This window comes from Hakea prostrata, chromosome 9 (genome assembly GCF_041222555.1).
Source record: "Hakea prostrata isolate BN-2017 chromosome 9, UWA_Hpros_2, whole genome shotgun sequence".
Lineage (NCBI taxonomy): Eukaryota > Viridiplantae > Streptophyta > Magnoliopsida > Proteales > Proteaceae > Hakea > Hakea prostrata.
The window spans coordinates 8,082,838-8,103,739 of record NC_142608.1 but is presented as its reverse complement, the minus strand read 5'-3'; the positions used below and the strand labels follow the sequence as shown (position 1 = coordinate 8,103,739).

At 36.6% G+C, this 20,902-nt stretch overlaps 2 protein-coding genes across 2 annotated transcripts; both read right to left on the bottom strand.

Moving 5' to 3' along the window:
* Positions 1–3,044: 3,044 nt before the first annotated feature.
* Positions 3,045–9,585, bottom strand: LOC149004460 (equilibrative nucleotide transporter 3-like). The gene is made up of 9 exons (XM_089169335.1): positions 9,267–9,585; positions 8,686–8,751; positions 8,465–8,569; positions 6,695–6,850; positions 6,415–6,558; positions 6,220–6,325; positions 4,782–5,178; positions 3,973–4,231; positions 3,045–3,860 (listed from the first exon to the last, which is right to left on the bottom strand). Exons 2-9 carry the CDS (start codon positions 8,722–8,724, stop codon positions 3,753–3,755), a joined length of 1,314 nt encoding a protein of 437 aa, XP_089025461.1. The 5' UTR covers positions 8,725–8,751; positions 9,267–9,585; the 3' UTR covers positions 3,045–3,752.
* Positions 9,586–11,921: 2,336 nt separating this feature from the next.
* LOC149004459 (equilibrative nucleotide transporter 3-like) lies at positions 11,922–16,368 on the bottom strand. The gene is made up of 10 exons (XM_089168357.1): positions 16,181–16,368; positions 15,095–15,157; positions 14,909–15,013; positions 14,504–14,659; positions 14,246–14,389; positions 14,022–14,127; positions 13,319–13,491; positions 13,085–13,245; positions 12,556–12,814; positions 11,922–12,420 (listed from the first exon to the last, which is right to left on the bottom strand). The coding sequence occupies exons 2-10, from the start codon at positions 15,134–15,136 to the stop codon at positions 12,313–12,315; spliced, it is 1,254 nt and encodes a 417-aa protein (XP_089024483.1). The 5' UTR covers positions 15,137–15,157; positions 16,181–16,368; the 3' UTR covers positions 11,922–12,312.
* Positions 16,369–20,902: the final 4,534 nt, after the last annotated feature.

Here is a 20,902-nt window from a genome sequence, read left to right as displayed (position 1 = left end):
TAAGATTTGCTTATAATCCTCACAAGGTTGCTTGGAAGTGTTGTAAATGAAAACGTTTTCTAACAAGATTGCTTTAATATTGAAGATGAAAACGTTTCACAAGATTACTTGGAAGTTTGAAACTTTATTATGCCTTAATCTTATTCCCAAAAGATTCTTAGGAGAGAAAAGTTTTAAGATAATGTATCATTATATTTGTTAAAATGGATACCCGAAATCACTAATAGAGACCAAAACAAATCGAAAGAACACAGAGATTTACGTGTCCACATCAATGTGACTCTTCACAATGGAAAACTAAAAATATATAGGAGAGATTAATGAAGACTTTCAACCAATCCCCAAACGACACAAAACTTTCACCCAAAACCTTAAGTTGAAAATTCCAAATTTCAAAATAATACCTAATAAGAGAACATAGACTTTATATTTATAGACTCTAATCGGGTAAGCAGGTTGACCCATCAAATCGGTCAAGTGATCTCACAAATCGAATCTTCCGAGTCATCCATCAAAATATGTCAATGCAGATCCATCCATCTTGGGTATAAAAATTTGACTCATACATAGTAGTATCAATGTTAAAAATATATACAACACATGTTTTCTTGGTCCTTGACTCCTTGTACATAGACATCAACAAAGAGTAATTGAAGAACAATCAATATTGATTAATGGAGCCAAATACTTTCATCCAAGAATTCGAATACTTGGGAAAAAAACAGTTTAAAAACGTAAAATACAAACAATTTGGTGTTAAAAAGGAAAGAATATCCCTAGCATATATACATTCAAGTAACCAACCTGGATCAAGTTTGCGTCCATTACATGCATTCCATACGTTCATACACCAACGCCAGCCCCCAAAAATACATTTACAGTAATTTACAATTAATTAGCTGGGTTAATTATCTTCGACGTAAGAAGCTCTTGCCCTGTGCATCTTCATGCATAATGTTTAGAACTTCCTCTGGAGGATTGTTTCTCCAAATGCAGGGTTCATCCAATTCATGGCCCATCTTTGCAAGCTTATCAGCAGCTCTATTGCCTTCTCTGTAAATATGGGTCATGATGCAATTGTTCAACTCAGGTATAATCAAGTTTATGTCTCTTACATGCTTCTGCGCTTCTTCTGACTTGAACTTTCTCTTCTTTGTGATGATCTCCACTAATCCTTTGGCATCGCCTTCAACCCACACATCGTACCAACCATTCTCCAGCACCAATTCAAGCCCACGTCGTAGCGCCGCGATTTCTGCTTCCATACTTGTTGTTTTACCAATTGATCCTGCATAGCCAAGCAGAAACTCAGCTTTATGGTTTCTGAAGACTCCTCCAATGCTTGCCATTCCTGATTTGCTTTTGGAAGAACCATCAAAGTTCAGTTTTGTCCAACCAAAATCTGGTTTTCTCCATTTGACTTGAATGTTAGCTTCTTTGTGCACCTTCCTTGACAAAAGAACAATTGGGCTTTGATTTAACAGCCTTTGGCTCCTACAAATATTTGAAAAGTTGATAATCATTTTTTGCTGACAATGGGAAACCTTCAAGGTAGGCAAAACCTGCAGCAAGGTTTCTGGGAAAGCTTGGTTCGAGAGAACATTTCTTTCTCTTATATATAACCAAACCCATGTTAGTATTGGAAAGATGGAGTTGAGTGGAAGCAAGGTAGAATAAATAGTTAGCAGTGACACGGCAAGGAATAAAAATAAAAGAAGCAAAGAAAGCAGACCGGGAACCTCTTTTGAGTGTTTGGAAAATGTTATGCAGAAGTAACCAACAACATAAAATTTACAGAGAAGGGTGTGAATTTAGAGTTGTGTGGGAGAACAGAGAAGAAGAGGAAAGAAGCTGACGATTTGCAAAGCTTCTGTCACCCTCTACACGTAACTGAGAGATTTTCAGATTGAGGTTTTCTCTCAATAACCTAAAAGGAAAAAGAAAAAAAATATATCCCTGCGATCATCATCCTACCTAAAGAAGGATCTGATCTGTTGATCCTTCGGATTTCGATCAGCTCCATTTGAAAAAAAAAACATCATACACCAACAGCATAGGGTTGCTTTATAGGTATGATCCGAACTTTTAATGGAGGAGAAAGAAAAAAAACACATCATACACCAACAGCATAGGGTTGCTTTATAGGTATGATCCGAACTTTTAATGGAGGAGAAAGAAAAAAAAAAATGTAAAAATACATTTAAATCTAACACCTCTTGATTTTACTTGTTTTACGTAAGAGACTAGCAGCAGCCAAAAAAATTTCTTTTTACAATCTTTATTGTCTGAATTTGCATATTTTATCTATCTACTCAAAAACTAAAAATTTTAAATTAATTATTCAGGTAAATAGAAGACGTTAGGATAATAGGATTTAAAGAGCGTTCATTGCAAAGATCATTCCACGTATAAATGGAGAAAATCAAAGACTCCCTATACCTCTCCACTGAGAAGTACGAATCTTTACCACTCAACCAACCTTGCATTGGCGAATAAACTACTGATGAGGTTTGAATCCCTGACCTTGCGGTTAATAGTCTACGAATTCAAACCATTAGAGCACTACTAGTACCATGCTATACCTATACGTTTTGTTTTGGTAAACGTGTGAATAGATTACAAAAAAAAAAAACGTGTGAATATAATATTCACATCTGCCAAACACAATGGAATAATGCATAAGGTATTTGGCCATATGCTTATTCAATCAGCCACGTTATATGGAAAGGTTTAACTTTTTTTTTTTTTTTTTAATTATATATTAAACAATAATTCTTCATTTCACCCTAATTGGTTGCCAGATAGCTTTAACAAGTCCAAATCTTCTATCTTGACGAAGGTAGAGGATTGTGCTTACTTCACAATTCATTACCAGCTGTTTAAGAAGAACCCACTTCTAAGTATTTATGAATTTTCTTTTTTCTTTTTTTCAGGAGGAGGGGGAAGGGGGCGCTGAGTTCCCAGACGGTCTAACCAAGGGACCAAGTGCTTGCTTGACATGCGGCTTCTTCTTCTTTAGCTCTTCCTCTACTTGATTGGCTTCCTTTTTTTCTCAAACATATATTGATTCAAGGGTGTTAACAAAATGGCTTGAAAGGACGTGAAATCAAGGATTTTTACCTATTTGAAAATGACTTGGGGGAAGGGGCTTTTCACCCTAGGCTCTGAAGGGCTTCAAACTCTGGCCTCCTAGGTGGAAGAGTTGATCTTTTACTAATTGAGCCACCCCAGAGGTGAATCCCTCTCCTAGATGAGTCCAAATCTTCTACCTTGATCGAATAAAAGTTTGTGCTCCCGTTACACCTCTACCACATATTAGGAGTGTGACCCATTGAGATGCTCACCTCTAAAAAGCAATAAAGCATTGATAATCTCTTCGGCCCATGTGTATATATATGTATTACTTGTTGCAAACTTACAATGTTTTAAACTTTATATTCATTTTATTTCCACGTTACCCTCTTATTGTGGGATCTTTAGTTCCACATCTGAGAGAGGAGAGGTAAACATATTGTTTGCATCTTTGATTAAGGGCCATTTCCCAAAATCTGAATAGTGGATCATCAGTTGTGTTCTCAAGCACCGTGCCATTCACAGTTTCACATAGTGAGGCAAAATCTCATCATTAATCATATCAGAGAATCAGAGATACCCCTCATTCAATCAAAGTGGCTGTTGCTCAATTCTCTCTCCCAGAAGCCAAGCAGAAATATTTGTATTTCTAGCACAATACAGGAACAGCGACTTCAATCTTACCAGCCTTTGCCTATGAGCCACAACCAATCAAGCAGTAAACCTATAAATATACCACCAAGAAGGCACAATACAAGCAAATTTCCCAAAGCGTTTTGCTCTGGGCCCTGCAAAAGGGTAAATACTAGATGTCTCAATAAGATAAAACATGAAAGGAAAACACCATTCGGTGGGAGAACTTTCAGAACTTATGACGACAATACAGGAAATCTAACCAACCTTATAGCCACTGGGTGCTGCAGTGAGGACACAGACAGTCAGGTAACCATTGGTTAATCCCAAGACGGATGTCAGCATCATCATCCATCCTTCATCTCCATATTTGGCAGCAAAGTAGAAAGCAGGGATGAGTAAGAAACGAGAAAGAGTTGCAGCCATTAGGCCTCGTCTTGACTCCAATTTTAGAAATCTTATAAGGGGAATGTATCTTCCTACCAAATCCCAGACATTATACATTGCTATCAGGACAAGTGGATACCTGAAAAAAATCAGATACCAAACATAAGTTGCAAATCGAAAGCTGGGATTGGGGAGACCATTTCAGTCAAGATATTTTGTAAAGGAAACCCCATTTGTGAAGAAATAGCTTTCTTAAGCTGTCAACTGACTGAGTGAATCAGAAGTCTAAAAATGATGGAAGCAGAACATCAGTCCTCCCAAATGAAGTATTACGGCTGTGCTCAAAGGAGATCAAGTTCATTTTACAACAATTGCTTGCGACATATATCATAATTTTTAGCTGCTTTTTATGTGCATGTCATCTAATAAATTGACAAAATTGTTTCATTGGATGGCATCAAATAGATGCTTTGAAATCAAGATAAAGAGAATACCCTTAAAAAGAAACACCAGAGTGACTCACATGGTTACCATTTGAATTCGGTTCAAGTTTTGGGAGTCTTGACAAGCATGATCCCCAGTATTGACTCATGGAAAAATCATTGGGATAAATTAACACTCACTGATCTCAAGCATAAAAGGTGTCTGACCTAGTTTGTTTGGTTGTCTCTAAGTATTGGAGGACTCACCATGAACCGAGGCTATGAGATCCAGTATCTTCAGATAAAAACCCAGGGAAGATTGACAATGTTAGCACATATATCAGAGAGATGTCAATTGCATAGTCAATGTTCTGAACAAGCAATTGTTTGTTGCTCAGACGATCCAATACTTTGGACCCTTCTGCAGGATGCAATGATTCCAAAAGCTGCATATCTTGTATATCAGTTGACAGAGAGCTGGAATATAAACCTTCACTTGTTTCTGTTTGGATGCCGCCAGCAGCAAGGTCAGCTGAAACTGTTTTGCACCCTTCAGAGGCTGCCTTTGAATGATAGTACTTCACTATTGGCAGTTTGGGAAAGACAAATGCGTAGAGAATAACACATAGCAGCTCAAAAAGTGATGAAATAGCAAAGAATAGCACTGCAGCAGGAGTAAAACTATACTCATCAGTAAGAATGAAGATAAAGGGTAAGCATTCAACCAAATACATCCATGAGAGATGCTAGTTGTCTTCAAATCAATGCACTAAAGAGTGAACAGAGTAACATAGGGTCCACAAAATAAAGCTAAGCAGCTTCATATGAATAGCAAGAACCATCACAATGAACATTATACAATGGAACTAAGAATTCTGAAACATGGAAACGAACTTCTCTAGCAATTCATACTTTCTACTGTAATCTACTTCACGAATTAGCTCAGCAACATCACTGTTCACCAGTTACAAATCAATCCAACTGCATCATCATTTAGCTTCAAATTCTAATAAAGCATTGTTCCTTGCTTGCACCCCAGTCCTACCAAAGGAGGTCAGCTAAAACTATAGGCTGTCACTTCTAACAGATTTTGAGAAACTAGCAGGGGCTTCTGAAGGTGAATAGTCTAATGAATTGACAGTGTTTTTGAGAAGGGCTTGCACCTGGAAAGATATCCCAAGCTGGCAGAAGGTGACCAACAAGAAACACTATAGAACATAGCGAGCAGGATAATCTGTGAAAAATGCAATGTGAAATAGCTACCCAGGCAAGGTTGATATCCACATTGACAGATGTTAATGTAGCAACATATAGGTCATGAAAAATAATAAATAACATTACAATTGTCAATCTCATAAATGAACTGTACTGAGAAAGTAACAAATCTAGTCTGTTGCGAATTCTTCACAAAGGATAGCTTAAATTATGAAACATTGCTTTCAAGGACTATGATGGAGCTTAATGTGCTTACTATCAAGTACCTCAAAATATAATTTTATGACTTTCGCTCTACATCCCCCATTAATGCCACTGGAAGTTTAATTTTCATGGCTTGAACTAAAACAATGTCAACAGGAATCATCCCCAACCTCCACCGCCCAAAAAAAGCGAAAAAAAAGAAAAAGAAAACTACTTTATTCAACTAATATAAGGTTAAGAAACAGCTCAAGGAAAAAGAAGTCCAATTAAGAAATGAGTCACATACAAGCACCCTTGCGGAGACCATTAGTAGAACTCTCAAATGCTGCTTTTGTGATTAGCCTCAAAGCAGAGGTTAAAGCCCCTGATGCAGCCAAACCAGCAAGGAAAGACTGCAGGATTTACAAGAAGATGCAATTTGATGATATGCTGTGATAAACGTGGGTAAGACTTGTCAGAGAACATTAAATAACCTCCCTACTTGGATCAGTTCAGGATGCATGAAGGAGAGGTCCCCAACCATTCCACCCTGGACATGAGCATCAGCAACCCCAAAGGCACCCACGATGGCACAGATACCGATGTAAGTCCATAGTCCTCCTTTTCCTGATGTAGCTAAATCCAACTACCACAGAATGGAAAATATGTCATGTGCTTAAAGAAACAATGAAATGTGTTACATGTGAATTACCAAATCTAACAGGTAGAATTCTTGAATATCTTGTATGATAAAATAAAACAACATGGGTATGCATACTCACAACTAGAACCAATAGAGAACTTATAAAGAAAAGGATATATCCAGTTAAGTTCCTTCTTCGAGTATTGATCTTTGCATCATTGTATGCTAATGCTGTGAGTGTTACAAGGGCAAAAGGTTGATACACAAGGATCAGTACCCTCGCAGGGTGATAGTGCTGCACGGCAAAGCAAGAAACACAAGGTGGTAATGAGCTGGGGAGAGACAATGCATCTTTTTAGAAAATATTGCAAATGGTAGTTGTGCCCTTAATTGATATTTACCATTTCTACTCAATTTAAGTAGCTAGCGGATGATTTATGAAGATAATTTACTCACCAACTTTCTGTATCATAAAACTGAAAAACCATTTAGTAGTAGAGCAGAGAAAGGAAAAAAAAGGGTTTTTGCTTTTCAGATATGGGTCTTCTATATGTTCAGCTCATATAATAAAGTGTGATCATTATGTATCTATGTCAAAGAGTTTCTACAACTGTTACCCAGGAATTTCTTAGATATTGGATTATTCAGTACATGGGTTCTACTTAACACAAACTAGAGACATTTTGAGGACATCTTAATATGTTATTTACAGAGAGAGGTCTGGAAGGATACCTTCCTGTTAAATGCTCTCACCAAGAGAAATCTTATCTGTCCCCTACAACAACAACAATAAGCCTTTTCCCAACTAAATGGGGTCGCCTACATGGATTCTTGCCCTCCAATCAGTTCTTTTTGAGGCCATGCTAGATACAAGGCCTATGCTATGCATATCGTTTCTCATTAACTTCTCTTAAGGTTATCCCCTATGATGACTAAAAGTCTAAAACACTAGCTTATAACGAAGATGCCAAAAGCTTCATTTAAAAAACAGGTGAATTTGGGTGGGAATAATAGACAAAACAAGACAGCATGACCATCACCTCACAACTCACCAGTTCTCATCTGTTTTTGTTTCCCATACTTTTCTGTTCTTCTGCTTCTTCTTCTTCTTTTTATTTATTATTATTATTATTATTACTACTTTTGGAGGTGGAGTCGAGTGAAGTGGGAGGTCCTAATCACTTTGATGCATAAACATTTTAGACTATTGCAGGGTTGGAAATACAATCCATTCAGTTTGAAAAATGTTATTTCTTTTCTATTTCCAGTTTCTATGGCTCCTTGGAAATATAAACCAAGTAAATTACACTTAAACAAACTGAAAACATACATTTTTTAGGTCCACTTAACTGCAAGATAGGATAGAATGAATTGGAGGGTACGACATCGATATTTTCTCGTAGGAGGGATTTCTATCTATGGAACACATGAATTAAATGAGAGAATCGAGCATGGCTTAAGTTGACTGAACCATTGAACTTTCATTATGACCATATCATGAAGGTACAAAATAGATGCACTGGATCAGACTAGCTTCAGACTTCGAGATTTTGATCCAGAAAGCCAATCAGTAGAAGGATTATGTCTCAAGACTAACATGTGGACTTATCTACTGTTAAGATTTGGCTTAAAAACCAATTTATATTCAGATTGGTGATTCCCAGCCTCACCACATCTGATCTAATCCTATGTGCACCATTTCCATTTTTAGTCTAATAAACCACAATTACAACTTACCCCAGCTGCTGTAATTAGTTCAGTCTTGATATTAGAACAGCAAGGATTCGTGAAAACTACTCATACAATTTGTTTACATCTAGTACAAATTGGCACAACTATATAATCAAGTAGACAACTCCATTTGCATAAATCAATAACAAAGTATCTGGAACCGAAAATGAACACATACTGGGAATAGCTTGGTATAGTAATCCACTATTGTCATCATACTGTTGTATGCGAAAAGGCATCCATTTCCAAGTATCCAGCACACTAACACTGCAGAATGCTTGCCCTAACCAGTAAAGAAAATGATTATAAAAAACTGATTTGAAGAATTCATCACCATTCAGCATTTCATGTTCAAAAAATTCATCTACAGCAAAAAAATAAAAACTAATAATCACAAACCTCAAATTTTACTGGAGTCTCATCTCCACAAGACACCATTTTTGCTGTTTACCTTCAACCACACCCCTAAGCAATGCACAGGTCACAGTTAGATGGACAGTACAAGAAGCTGTTGGAAATTCTTCTGAGCCAGCTTCCTAAGTTAAGAAAGGGAAAGAGGACATTCCAAAATTGCATTGGAATATAAAACAAAATTTCATATGATTAGATATTCATTGTCAATCTACCGTACAAAGAGTCATTAGAGTTGGAGTACAACAGTTGTTTGGACTCCATAAAAGCATTCTATAAAGCAAGCCTCGAAAACCATCCTCACTTGGGGAGGGGGAAAACCCAAATTTAGATTAAGAGAAGAAGTTACTTCTCCGAATGACTTCACCATCCTTTAAAAGAAACAATTCTTAGTTAACATACGGAATATTTACATTCTTAGTTATACAGGATGAAGTAAGAGAGAATAGAAGAGGAGAAGAAAGGAAGAAAATCTGTGTTCCAAAACAGAATGGCTATTATCTTTCAGAAAGGGGAAACTTGGGAGAGAAAAGGCAAACCATCGGAGATCAAAGAAGGCAGAAATTTACCTCTGTGATGTTCGGATCAGGTCTTCGAACCTCTTTCTCACTCTAGACTTGATTAAATTGCGAATAGAGAAATGCCCAGAATCCTACGAAGGAAGTCAACGAAGTCTACAGTTTTGCTCTCTGCTTTTTCTTTCAAGTTACCCTTAAGTATCAAATACGTAGAAGCTGGCCAGCACTTGCTAATGTTGCAAAATACAGTCTCCGTGATAGAAATGAAATGCGTTCTTCCACATCTGTAACGTTTGACGTGCTTATTACTGTAGAAGAAAGTCAAGAAATCCAGCAAAACGGATACTCTGTTCGCCTGCACATTTAAACACATTACAGTCTCTTATTAATTAGTATAGAATATTGACAAGTACAGTTTACTTAAAAGGATAAACCTAACCGAGTTGGTATTCTCTACTCTTAACCTAGTCAATGTGGATTTTGAACGTCTCTAGAAGATTTTGTTCAGTGGAGATACCTTGAGTTGGGAGAACTGATGCAGACTTTGAATATTCTTAGTTTATTGCGTAGGATAATCCTTTAACATCTGGGTATAGTCCAAAAAATCTAGAAAGCCCAACGCAAATTTGTGGGTGATTCAATCATTAGAAACCATGTGGGTGATCCAATTATTGCTGTCTCGAAACCTGGCGATGCAGTTTATCAAAAAAAAAAAAAAAAAAAAAAACTGGCGATGCACTTCAGCTATGTTATATGCCTTAGCCGAAGGCAAGGTCTAAAGTATCCTATGATACTATACGATACGTATCCATATTTGACCCAATTGATACAATATATCTTGATACGTCTTTCCATTGAATTACATTAAAATACATTAGTTAAAGCGATACAATACTCGATACAGGACAATATGTCTTTTAAAATCACCTGACCGATATGATACTCGATACCGATACTTTAAACCTTGGCCGAAGGTATTGATAAAGCCCAGTTCGAAATTCGAAACTAATGGGTTACATTTTGAGACACCATCCTCCCCCATTTGATATTAGGCCCATTGTGGAGGCTGTGCTACAAATGTTTACGGAGTAGAAATGTCAAGAGATGAAGATGAAGGTCTGTTTAAAGGCAATGCCAAAAAATCCAGAAAGAGGCTGCTGCTTTAGAAGTTCGGGAGAAGGATGCTTACTAGGTCCAAAGTTAGGACTTTGATTAAAGGAGTGGATTCGCCAGAATAGATGTTGTATAGTAGCCATCTCAGAGCCTATGATCAGTGCATCAGAATGTGAAAGAATTTATATCAGATTGATCTTAGAATGTATTTTTAACATTGTTCATTCTCTCATATTTATAGTAAGGATCAACTTTGTGCTGGATCACCTAGCAAGGAGGGCTAAATCGATTGCGGGTTTGACTTCTTGGTTACAGACCCTTAATAGCTCTATTTCCTCGACTTAGCCGCTTGAATGAAATACTTGGTCACCGAAAAAAATAATAAAAAAAAAAATAGAAGAAGAAAGAAAGAAAGTCCAACACAAATGAGAAACGTAACATTTGGAACTAACACCCCACGAAGACAGGATTATCTTTTGTCCCTTTTTGTCTCTATTGGCCATGTTTGGGAAGTGGAAACATTAAGTAGGGTTGTCATGAAAAGAGAAGATATGATGAGGCCAACTTGAAAAATAATACATTTCTCCCTTTTGCTTTTATTCTAGCAAGTTAGAATCATCTATTTGCATGAGAGAAAAATTGTCAATTCACATGGTTAGATTGCTGAAGTTTTCAATTTCAAAATAATAAAAAAAATGTGATGTGGGGGCAAGGGAAGGATTGGGAAGGCGGAGGCACGGGCAATGGGCCAATGGCTGTGTTGAGGTGGTAGATTTGTGGCTTTGGTGAGAGTGGGAGAACCCTAGGAACTAAAAACAACACGAGAGGAGATGTAAAAGTTCCCCTTGCGTTATAAGTTCTTTTTTTGTTTTTTTGTTTGTTTTTGGGAAGGTGCCCACTTAAATGGATCTATAATTTCTAACTATTCACTTTAATTTTGGACTAACAAAAAAGTTAACAGTGGCTAACTTGTAATTTTACAAAAAGTGCAAAAGTGGGTGCTCTACAATTTAACTCCCTTAGTGGGTAATCAAGAATTATAGGCCCACTTAAGTGGGTGCCTTGCAAAAAACTTTTTTTCTTTTCCTTTCTCAGTAAACCGCGTTATAGTTATTTTTATTAAGACTTGATGACTTCTTTAGCAATATTGATTGTCACCTTCCATCTTCATTCTTTGTGTTCTGGCTCTCTCTTGTGTTATCAATCATGCTATGGCAAGGTGGTTTGGTTGAAGGGGTTTGAGTTCATAATCATGGTAATGAGCTCACTCACCTCATGTTTATGATGACTGTCTTATGTTCTCAAAGTTAAAATTGGAAGAGGTGTGCAATTTGAAGACGTGCTTGGATTTGTATTGTAGGGCGAGTGGCCAAGCAATTAATCTCTCTAAGTCTCAGCTTACATTTAATGCAAACACTCCCTCAAAGTTTAAGAGGTGGTTTGGGCTTTACTGATACAGCTCTTCAGAACCGTGCCCTGCTCGCAAAGGTTGCTTGGAAGTTGTGGACCCAACTTGTATCTCACTGGGGAAAGGTGATTACTATTTAAATACACCTTAAATATCAGTTTTACTCTCAAGTGAAAATTGTTTCTATCATGTGCTGGATTACTTGATCTTGTTGTTTGGGTTTGATATGATTATTGAGACTGAGAACTATCATTCTTTCTTTAGTTGAGTAGTCCTACACTTCTACCTCAACCATGTTAATGGTAGATCTCATTACAAGATATCATTGGCATTGAATCAACCATAACCAATTACAGTGAAAATGTCATTTTCTTCAAATTATTCAAGTACAAGAACCGTGTCTGCAACATCTAGTTCGATCAAGTATGTTCCTAAGGAGTTGCAGCAAACAATTACATCTTCTGAGCTTCCAATTTCATTGTGACATGAAAATGAACCACCCCTGTTTTTGGACAAGAGAGACTTCCTTCTTTGAGAGAAGTTACTCCAATTTGAAGTTTTGAAATGCTTATCATCTCACCAACTTTTGCCAATGAGCCACAACCAATCGAGTACTACCCCTGAAAATATGCCTCCTAGAAGAAACAGCACAAGCAAATTCCCCAAGGCATTTTGCTCCGGTCCCTACAAAACCAAAATCTCATAAGTTTCTATACAAGTTAAAGAGCCATTGAAGCTCCCTTTTCTTCCCCTCTTTTCTTAGCAAACATTGTTTTTCAGTGCCAAATTCGTTCAGGTTAAATATGTAGAGTTACTAACCTTGTAACCTTTGGGTGCTGCAGTCATTACACAAACAGTAAGGTAACCATTGGACAAACCCAACAGGGATGTCAACATAAGCATCCAGCCTTGACCTGCATATTTGGTTGTAAAGTAGAATGCTGGAATGAATAAGAATCGAGCAAGAATTGCAATCATCAAGCCCTTTCGTGACTCCAACCTCAGCTCTTTTATGAGGGGGACATATCTTCCAATCAGATCCCACACATTATACATCGCAATCAGAACAACAACATACCTGAAGAAGACCAAAGTAATCACTGGGTTGCTTGGACAATGAAGAAAAAAAGCCACACATAATAAAGGAGAAGTTGTTTCTCTTTGATAAACCAGGTACATGTTAAAATTTTGAAGTGACTTTTTACTTACTGTTACTTGTTATCAGTGGTTGAGAGTTTTTATTTTATGCTTCAACATTTTACAAGTAAAATCAAGTGGGACTAATGCTGATCTAGTTCCATAGTTTAACAATGCTAGAGTTGGGAGTCAAGCATGTATAAGCAGTTACCATGAACCCAAGCTGTGGGTGCCACTATCTTCAGACAAGAATCCAGGAAAAATTGAGAGTGTCAATACATATATCAGATAGAGGTCAGCGCCATAATCAATGTTCTGAACAAGTAACTGTTTATTTGTCAGACGATCGAGTAATTTGGGATCTTCTTCATCCTGTTATAATTCCAAAATCATATTAGCCTCATGAAATTATTGTATCCAATACACATAAATGAAGGAGATATACTTTGCTTTGTATCGTTTGAATGCCAGCAGCAGCAAGGTCAGCTGTAACAGTTTTTGATCCCTCAGCAGCTGCTTTTGAACGATAATACTTCACAATTGACAGTTTGGGAAAGACATACGCATAAACAAGAACGCATAGTAGCTCGGCAAATGATGTGACAGCAAAGAAAATAACTGCAGGGAATGGTAACATAGTAACGTTCATTAATCATCTTCCAATTATTTCAGACAAAGGAGAAGGGATTCACTTCAGATGTGACAGAGAATGAAACCAGACTATTATACTAGGTAAACTTAATCACTAGAGTCACTGATAATCAGTAACCATTCACTGTTTATCATTCCTGATCAAAGATACAGAGCTTCAGCATTAAATGAAGCCTTGCAGAAGAAGTATAAATAATGCTATGAAACAATATAATATCAGACACTAAATTGTTCAATGGTACTTAATACAGGGTAGATGATGCAACCCAGCTTAAGCAATATATAACAAAAATCCAGACAGCAGTCTCACTATGAAAATGTCAGTTGAACTTGTGTCACTAGTTTCAGCATACTGTGACTGTTATGTTCTTTGTTTCTACTCCCTTGTCTGTGCTCCATAGATCGATTTTACTTGAAATTACTTGCTAACATTAATATATAAGTTTTTATTCTGAACAAAGTATTTCATCTCTAAGAGTAAGACATAAGGTACATACTAGCTCCTGTACGAAGACCGTCACTAGAATCCACAAAGGCGGCTTTTGTAACTAGCCTCAAAGCAGAAGTTAGAGCCCCTGAAGCAGCCAGACCAGCAAAGAAAGACTGCATAATTCAAAAAACATAGAAGATTAAAATTCTACCAGCATGATTCAGTATATTCCAAAAAAGTTTAATTAGGGGAAAAACAGTAGTACAAAAGTTAGAAATAGCAACCACTTACTTGCATCATCTCAGGAGGCATTAAAGCAAGATCTCCAACCATTCCACCCTGAACAAAAGCATCAGCAACTCCAAAACAAGCACTAATTGCACATATACCAACATAAGGTCCAACTCCACCCTTCCCAGATGTAGCTAGATTCACCTAACAAATTCAGAAAGAGGATGAATCAGGGGAACTGGAAGAATGAAAAGGAGAGATATTTTACAATTCAACGAAATGTTTAGGGATGTAATAAAACCCGAAGGTAGTACTTACAACAAGAACCATAAGAGAACTAATGAAGAAAAGGATAAATCCAAACAAGTTCCGTTTTCTTGTATTGATCTTTGCTTCGTGGTATGCAAGTATTGCAATTGTTACAAATGCAAAAGGTTGGTACACCAGTGTGAGTACCCTTGAAGGATGATATGTCTGCACATCGAAAGAAAGCAGAAGGCTAAATGTCTGTTAGATAAACCACAACTGACAAACATACAATGCCAGGATTTCAGTATATGTGGATAAAATTTTCTCTTCCTTTCCTTGTACTTGAACATCATTTGAATGATCCCCTCAACAAATTATCCATTATATGTCATGTGATGAAATAGAATGAAAAAGAGATGACTACAAGGTCAGGTATATTATGAAGAGATTACAGTAAGGGGAATGAGTATGTACCGGAAACAGCACCATATAATAATCTCCTATTGTCAACATACTATTCCATGAGAAAAGACTCCCATTTCCAAGAACAAAACACAGTATGATTGCAGCATATTTCCCCTGAAGTCATCAGAGTAAATTAGTACTAAACATGAGTGAACAACAAGAAGATAATGACTTTTAAAACATAATCTCATATACCTTAAGCTTGTCTGGAGCATCATTTTCACCAGTCATAGACATAGTTGTTGCCCTTTATAGCTCCTATGAAAAAGGGTCAAATCTTCATTAGCCCACTTAACACTATAAGCAACTCCTGTAAAGAAGCTAACCTACCAACGAAAGAAGATAAGAATATGCTTACAAAACAGAGTAAACAGTATACAAGAACAATCTTTTCTGTCATGGTGATGAGGCTTCTAGGTAGCTACACACTATCATCACACTAAAATGGAATGTCCAAACGAGGACCTAATTCATAAAATTAAGAGTTTCAGTAAAGAACCCCATTATCCACAAGTAAGGCCATGGAACCACGACATACACCTTTGATCACTAATACTATACAAATACTGCCTAAGAAAAAAAAAAATTCCAGCAGAGAATATTTGATATAATGAAACCTGGAGAAAGAATTTTCAAGCAAATTCTTTACAGAAACAACTGAATTATGCAGTTTGTTTTTTTGGGGGGGGGGGGGGGGGTGAAGAGAGAAGAAATAATTTAAATATACACAATCTACCACAAGAATCCAATCATTGAAGAAGGAGGAGAGTTGCTTCAATCAATATAATACAGAAAAAAGAATAAACTCACAGCATGTTCAATCAAGAATCTAAACCATTCCCCTCCCCCCCCCCCCCACCCCCTTTCACTGAAAGAGTTTAAAAGGAGACTTTGTCTAGATGAAATACAAGCAAAAGCAATATATGTTAAAACTACGCAGAGAGAAGCAAGGTTCTCCGTCAACTATGGTCTTTTGTCAAGGAACCCAATCCATAAAATAAGAGTTCTTAGAGTTACAGTAAACAAACCCATTACCACGAACAACGGCATGGTTAATCAAAACAAGGAACCTCCTGGGAATTTTTTCTAAGGCCACTTGATAAAATCAGAACTACACAGACAACTCACAGACAAATTCCTTTCAGGAAATTTCAGATAAACGCATTATATCAAATGCTATAATCATACTTCTAAGTTATCAACAGAGATAAAAGATGGTTGTTGATAACATCTAATCCTGAGAAAAGTAATAGAAAAAAGGAAGAAAAAATATGAACTCACGATAATTTGGGCTTGCTGGAATCTGAATCTCTGTATTCGAATCACAAAAGACTCCAACACTGAGTTTGTATCAATATCTCCCCTTTCCCATTGATATTTGCTGACTTTCAGCTGTTTCAGGAATCCCAGGTCCACTCGTGCTTAAAATAAACAAGTCCGAAAATTAAGCAAAAAAGATTCTCTTATGATAGGATAGCTGGAATCTGAACCAGAACAGAAGAAGAGTAACACAAAGAGAAAGTTGAATAAGACCCATTAAAGAAATCATAGCTGGGAGAAAAAAAACGGTATCTTTGATCGTTGACTATTTATAAAATGATTAAAACAAAACAAGTAAAAAAAACCGAAAACTCATCAAGATTTTTGAGCTTCTCACCCATTCGATTTGTAATTCTGAGAAAGAAAAAAAGAATCCTTTATTAGCTTAAAAAACTCCTAAATATTCTATTTTTAGGATGATTCGTTCTGGGATAAACTTGTAAAGATCCTGAACTCTTGATTCACAAAACAAACAACAACTTTTAACATTTGAGTTCGGTTTCAGTCGGTTGGTATCCACTGTATCATGCAGTGGTGTCAGGTCGTCTTTACATTATTTTGAAAAATAATTAGGTGTGAAAGCAATTACATATGTCAAAACACTATAATACAATAACGCGCTTCATGCATCAAGAAGCTTTTTTAGTCAACAATGGAAAATCAAGGGGTTGGGATGAATTTTGTAAGCTTATACCTCACCCACTTGTGCATTTCAAAATAAATCAAATGAGATTATATAATTAATCACATAGATTGAGGAGAATAAAAAAATATAGGTTAGTTTACTAATACGTGATTATGATGGTTATTGGTGTTTTATATTGATCTAATTGTTTTAAAGCTTAATATAATTATTTCTACCACACAAAAAATTTAATGCAAGAAGAACGTTTTTTACTACGAGATCATGAATTCAAGTTTCTTTAGACTTAGAAGTAAAGTCTCGTATTATATTTGAATTATGTATAAAAGTTGTTCTAAGTTATAGTTTTATAGATATGATAAACTCATCCAAATAAACCTCATATCCAAACGTATAAAGATCATCAGTATGATTCACGTCGCCATAAAAGACAAAGATTTCTTGCGTAGAAAATGTGGTAACTTTCTCTTCCAACAAAATATAAGAAAGCAATAAAACCTCCATCTTAAAATTATCAAATCTCCTTTCATCATTTTATTGGAAATTTGATCGACGGAGTATATCATTTTGGTATTCTCTACTCCTAACCTAACCAATGTGCATTCTTGAACATCTCTAAAAGATTTTGTTCAGTGGAGTTACCCTGAGTTGGGAGAACTGATGCAGAGATCAGATGATCCAAATGACTTTTGAATATTCTTACCAATATTTCGTATAATCCTTTAACATTTGCGTGTAGTCCAAAACACTCTTGGAAGTCCTTCGAGTAGCAGCTAGCAAAGGCTAAAAGAAGCGAAAAACGTCAAAAAAGCAAGTGGTCAAGGGTTCCTCTTATAGAAGTGTTTTTAGTGTTTTCTACTCTCAATAGCTGGGATTTTTATTAGCGGCAGCTGGTGTTTCCAGCATGGCGGTCCAAATGTTGCAACGTATGAAAAATATGATAACAAGTGTGATGTACAAATGTTGCCACATATGAAAAATATGATTGGATGGTGTGTATTAAAAATGCGGGGTTTGATTGTAAATAATTTTTTTTTTGTTTTATATTGAAGGATCTTATTAAAAATTTATAGAACCAAACTCCTGATTTATCAAAAGTTAATCATTCATCGCAAACCCTAGATCGAATTCAATTCTTCACCTCAAAAATCCTATAAAATGAAGGTTTGTAAAATAAATAACCTCTGAAAGAATTGAATAAAGAAACTAATAACATGGGGAAAAAATAACAAAAAAAAAAAAAAAGAACCCTTTATCTCCAACAACGTAAACCCATTTTCAATTCTTTTTCTATTTTACTTAAAAGCTCTGTTTCCAAAATCCCCTGTCTTGTTGCAGCCATTTGGTCAAGTCCAGCCTTTGAAGATGGAAACCTGAAGCTCTTTGGTAGGTAATCAAATATGATAGTTCAATCAATCAAACGATTTGGGGTGATTTTGATCTTGGTTCTGCAAAATCAAGGGCAATTAAATCTTATATTGCGTATCGAGGACAAAGGGAAAGGAACTGAACTGGTTTACCATGACACCAAGAGTATGGCAATTGTGGTTGTGTGGATTGAAGTGGAAGGCCATCAATATGATCCGTTTGCTAGAAAACCCTAGATTTTACCTTTGTGGTTTGCTTTTGTTTGGAAGAAATTCTTTAAAAGATATAAAGGGTTTTACTCCATTATGTGTTTTAATCCATCTTTCAATGGAACAAACCTTGAAAATTCAGTTATATGTCCATTTAATCCATCTTCAATGGAACAAACCTTGAAAATTCAGCTATATTGCTTACACTAGCGGATTAGGGTTAGGGCACACTTCATATTCTTTGTTACATAGGCAATGATACGTGGGAGGGAGCCTTCATAGAGAGAAGGGTTTGGAGGTGGCCAAAGGAAGAATTTGGGAGAGACCGTCAGCATGCTTACCTACTTCGATGCACTCCCATTAGGGTTATAGCTCGCTCCAATTCTTTGTGATGAATGATTAGCTTTGATAAAATCAGGGGTTTGAATTTGTAAATTTTTAAAATATAAGACCCTTCAATATAAAACAAGAAAAATATATTTACAATTAAATCTTTAATATATACCGTTTGATCGTATTTTGCATACATGGCAACATTTGGATTGCCGGTTGCTCGAATCAGCATTTGCCACAAATTAAAATCTCAAAAACTGATAGAAACACATGTTTGAAAAAGAACTATCCAGCAGCTGGACCTTCAAAGAAATATTTATGAAATGAAACCTAGAAGGCCCAACTCAAAGCTGTGGGTGATTCAACCATTAGAAACCATGTGGGTGTTCAAATTATTGTTGTCTTCCTGGCGATGCGTAAAGAGTTATAGGGTTGGTTGGCCGAAGGTATTGACTAAACCGCCCAGTTCGGGGCAAATTCAGGATTTTGGATTTTAAACCCTATTTTATACAACAACAACAACAACAACAACAACAATAAGCCTTGTCCCAACTAAATGGGGTGCGGCTACATGGATTCTTGCCCATCCAATCGGTCATATTTCGAGGCCATGCTAGATACAAGGCCTAAGCTATACATATCCTTTCTCACCACTTCTCCTAAGGTTATCTTAGGTCTACCCCTAGCTCTTCTAGTTCCTTCAATATGGATTATATCACTTCTCCGTGCAGGGAGGAGCATTTATAGGTCTCCGTTGAACGTGGCCGTGCCACTTCAAACCCGACTTTCTCTAAGCTTATCACTTATGGGAGCAACTCCCAACCCAACTCTAATATGATCGTTTCTTATCTTATCCATCCTAGTTTTGCCACTCATCCATCTTAGCATCCTCATTTCTGCTGACGCCGAGTTTATCTATATGATTCTTTTTAACAGAACCCACCACTCTGCACCGTACATCATAGTGCAGTTGAACAACGGTCCTATAAAATTTTCCTTTAAGCTTTAGTGGAATACGCCGATCACATAAGACCCCGGACGCACCTCTCCACTTCATCCACCCTATTTTAATTCTTTGGGAAACCTCATCTTCCAAATCACCTCTTTTACTTATGATTGAACCTAGGTACCTAAAACAATCACTCTGAGAAATCTCTTTATCGTCAAGTATCACCACCTCATCATCTGGCCGATCATGACTAAAGTTACAAACTAAATATTCTGTCTTCGATCTACTAAGTTTAAAGCCTTTTGATTCCAAAGCTAATCTCCATGATTCTAATTTGGTATTAATCCCCACTTGGGTCTCATCAATCAACACAATATCATCCGCAAAAAGCATACACCAGGGGACCTCATCTTGAATGTCTTTGGTTAATTCATCCATTACCAGTGCAAATAGATATGGGCTTAAAGTTGACCCTTGATGTAGCCCAAGCTGTTATCGGGAATTCATTACTTTGTCCCCCACTTGTTCTAACACTAGTCATCGAACCATCATACATATCCTTAACTATATCTATATATTTACTTGCAACACTTCTTTTCTCTAGTACTTGCCAAATTAACGCTCTAGGGACTCTATCATAAGCTTTTTCTAGGTCAATAAATACCATATGAAGATCTTTCCTACATTCTCTATACCTTTCCATAAGTCTCCTAATTAAGTAAATAGCCTCCGTTGTAGATCTTCCTGGCATAAACCCAAATTGGTTCTCCGTAACTGTAGTTAAGTGTCTCAAACGGGTTTCAATTATTCTCTCCCATAATTTCATCGTATGGCTCATCAATTTAATGCCCCTATAGTTATTACAACTTTGAATATCTCCTTTATTTTTGTAAATTGGAACCACAACACTTCTCCTCCAATCATCCTGGCATTTTCCCCTGTGCTCATAATCTTATTAAACAACTTAGTCAACCAAACTAGTCCATGGGTTCCTAAGCTCTTCCATACTTCAATTGGGATTTCATCAGGACCTTGTGTCTTGCCGAGTTTCATCCTCCTTAAAGCTTCTTTTACTTCGGACATCGAAATTCTACGTATATAAGTTCGGACCTTGGTGCCTTGGTGAAAAGTGTAATCGTCCGAAACATAAGTGCTTAAAGAATGCTCATTTAGTAAACTAG

Excerpts from the sequence above, each read along its gene's own strand:
- LOC149004460 (XM_089169335.1), bottom strand. The coding sequence starts at position 8,724 with ATGGTGTCTTGTGGAGATGAGACTCCAGTAAAATTTGAG. Across the intron at positions 5,179-6,219 it reads TGGTCTCCGCAAGGGTGCTT|TGCTATTCTTTGCTATTTCA; the intron begins GTATGTGACTCA and ends CTCCTGCTGCAG. Across the intron at positions 4,232-4,781 it reads TCTCATAGCCTCGGTTCATG|GTATCCACTTGTCCTGATAG; the intron begins GTGAGTCCTCCA and ends GATTTTTTTCAG.
- LOC149004459 (XM_089168357.1), bottom strand. The coding sequence starts at position 15,136 with ATGTCTATGACTGGTGAAAATGATGCTCCAGACAAGCTTAAG. Across the intron at positions 15,014-15,094 it reads ATGCTCCAGACAAGCTTAAG|GGGAAATATGCTGCAATCAT; the intron begins GTATATGAGATT and ends TGATGACTTCAG. Across the intron at positions 12,815-13,084 it reads ACCCACAGCTTGGGTTCATG|GTATGTTGTTGTTCTGATTG; the intron begins GTAACTGCTTAT and ends GGTCTTCTTCAG.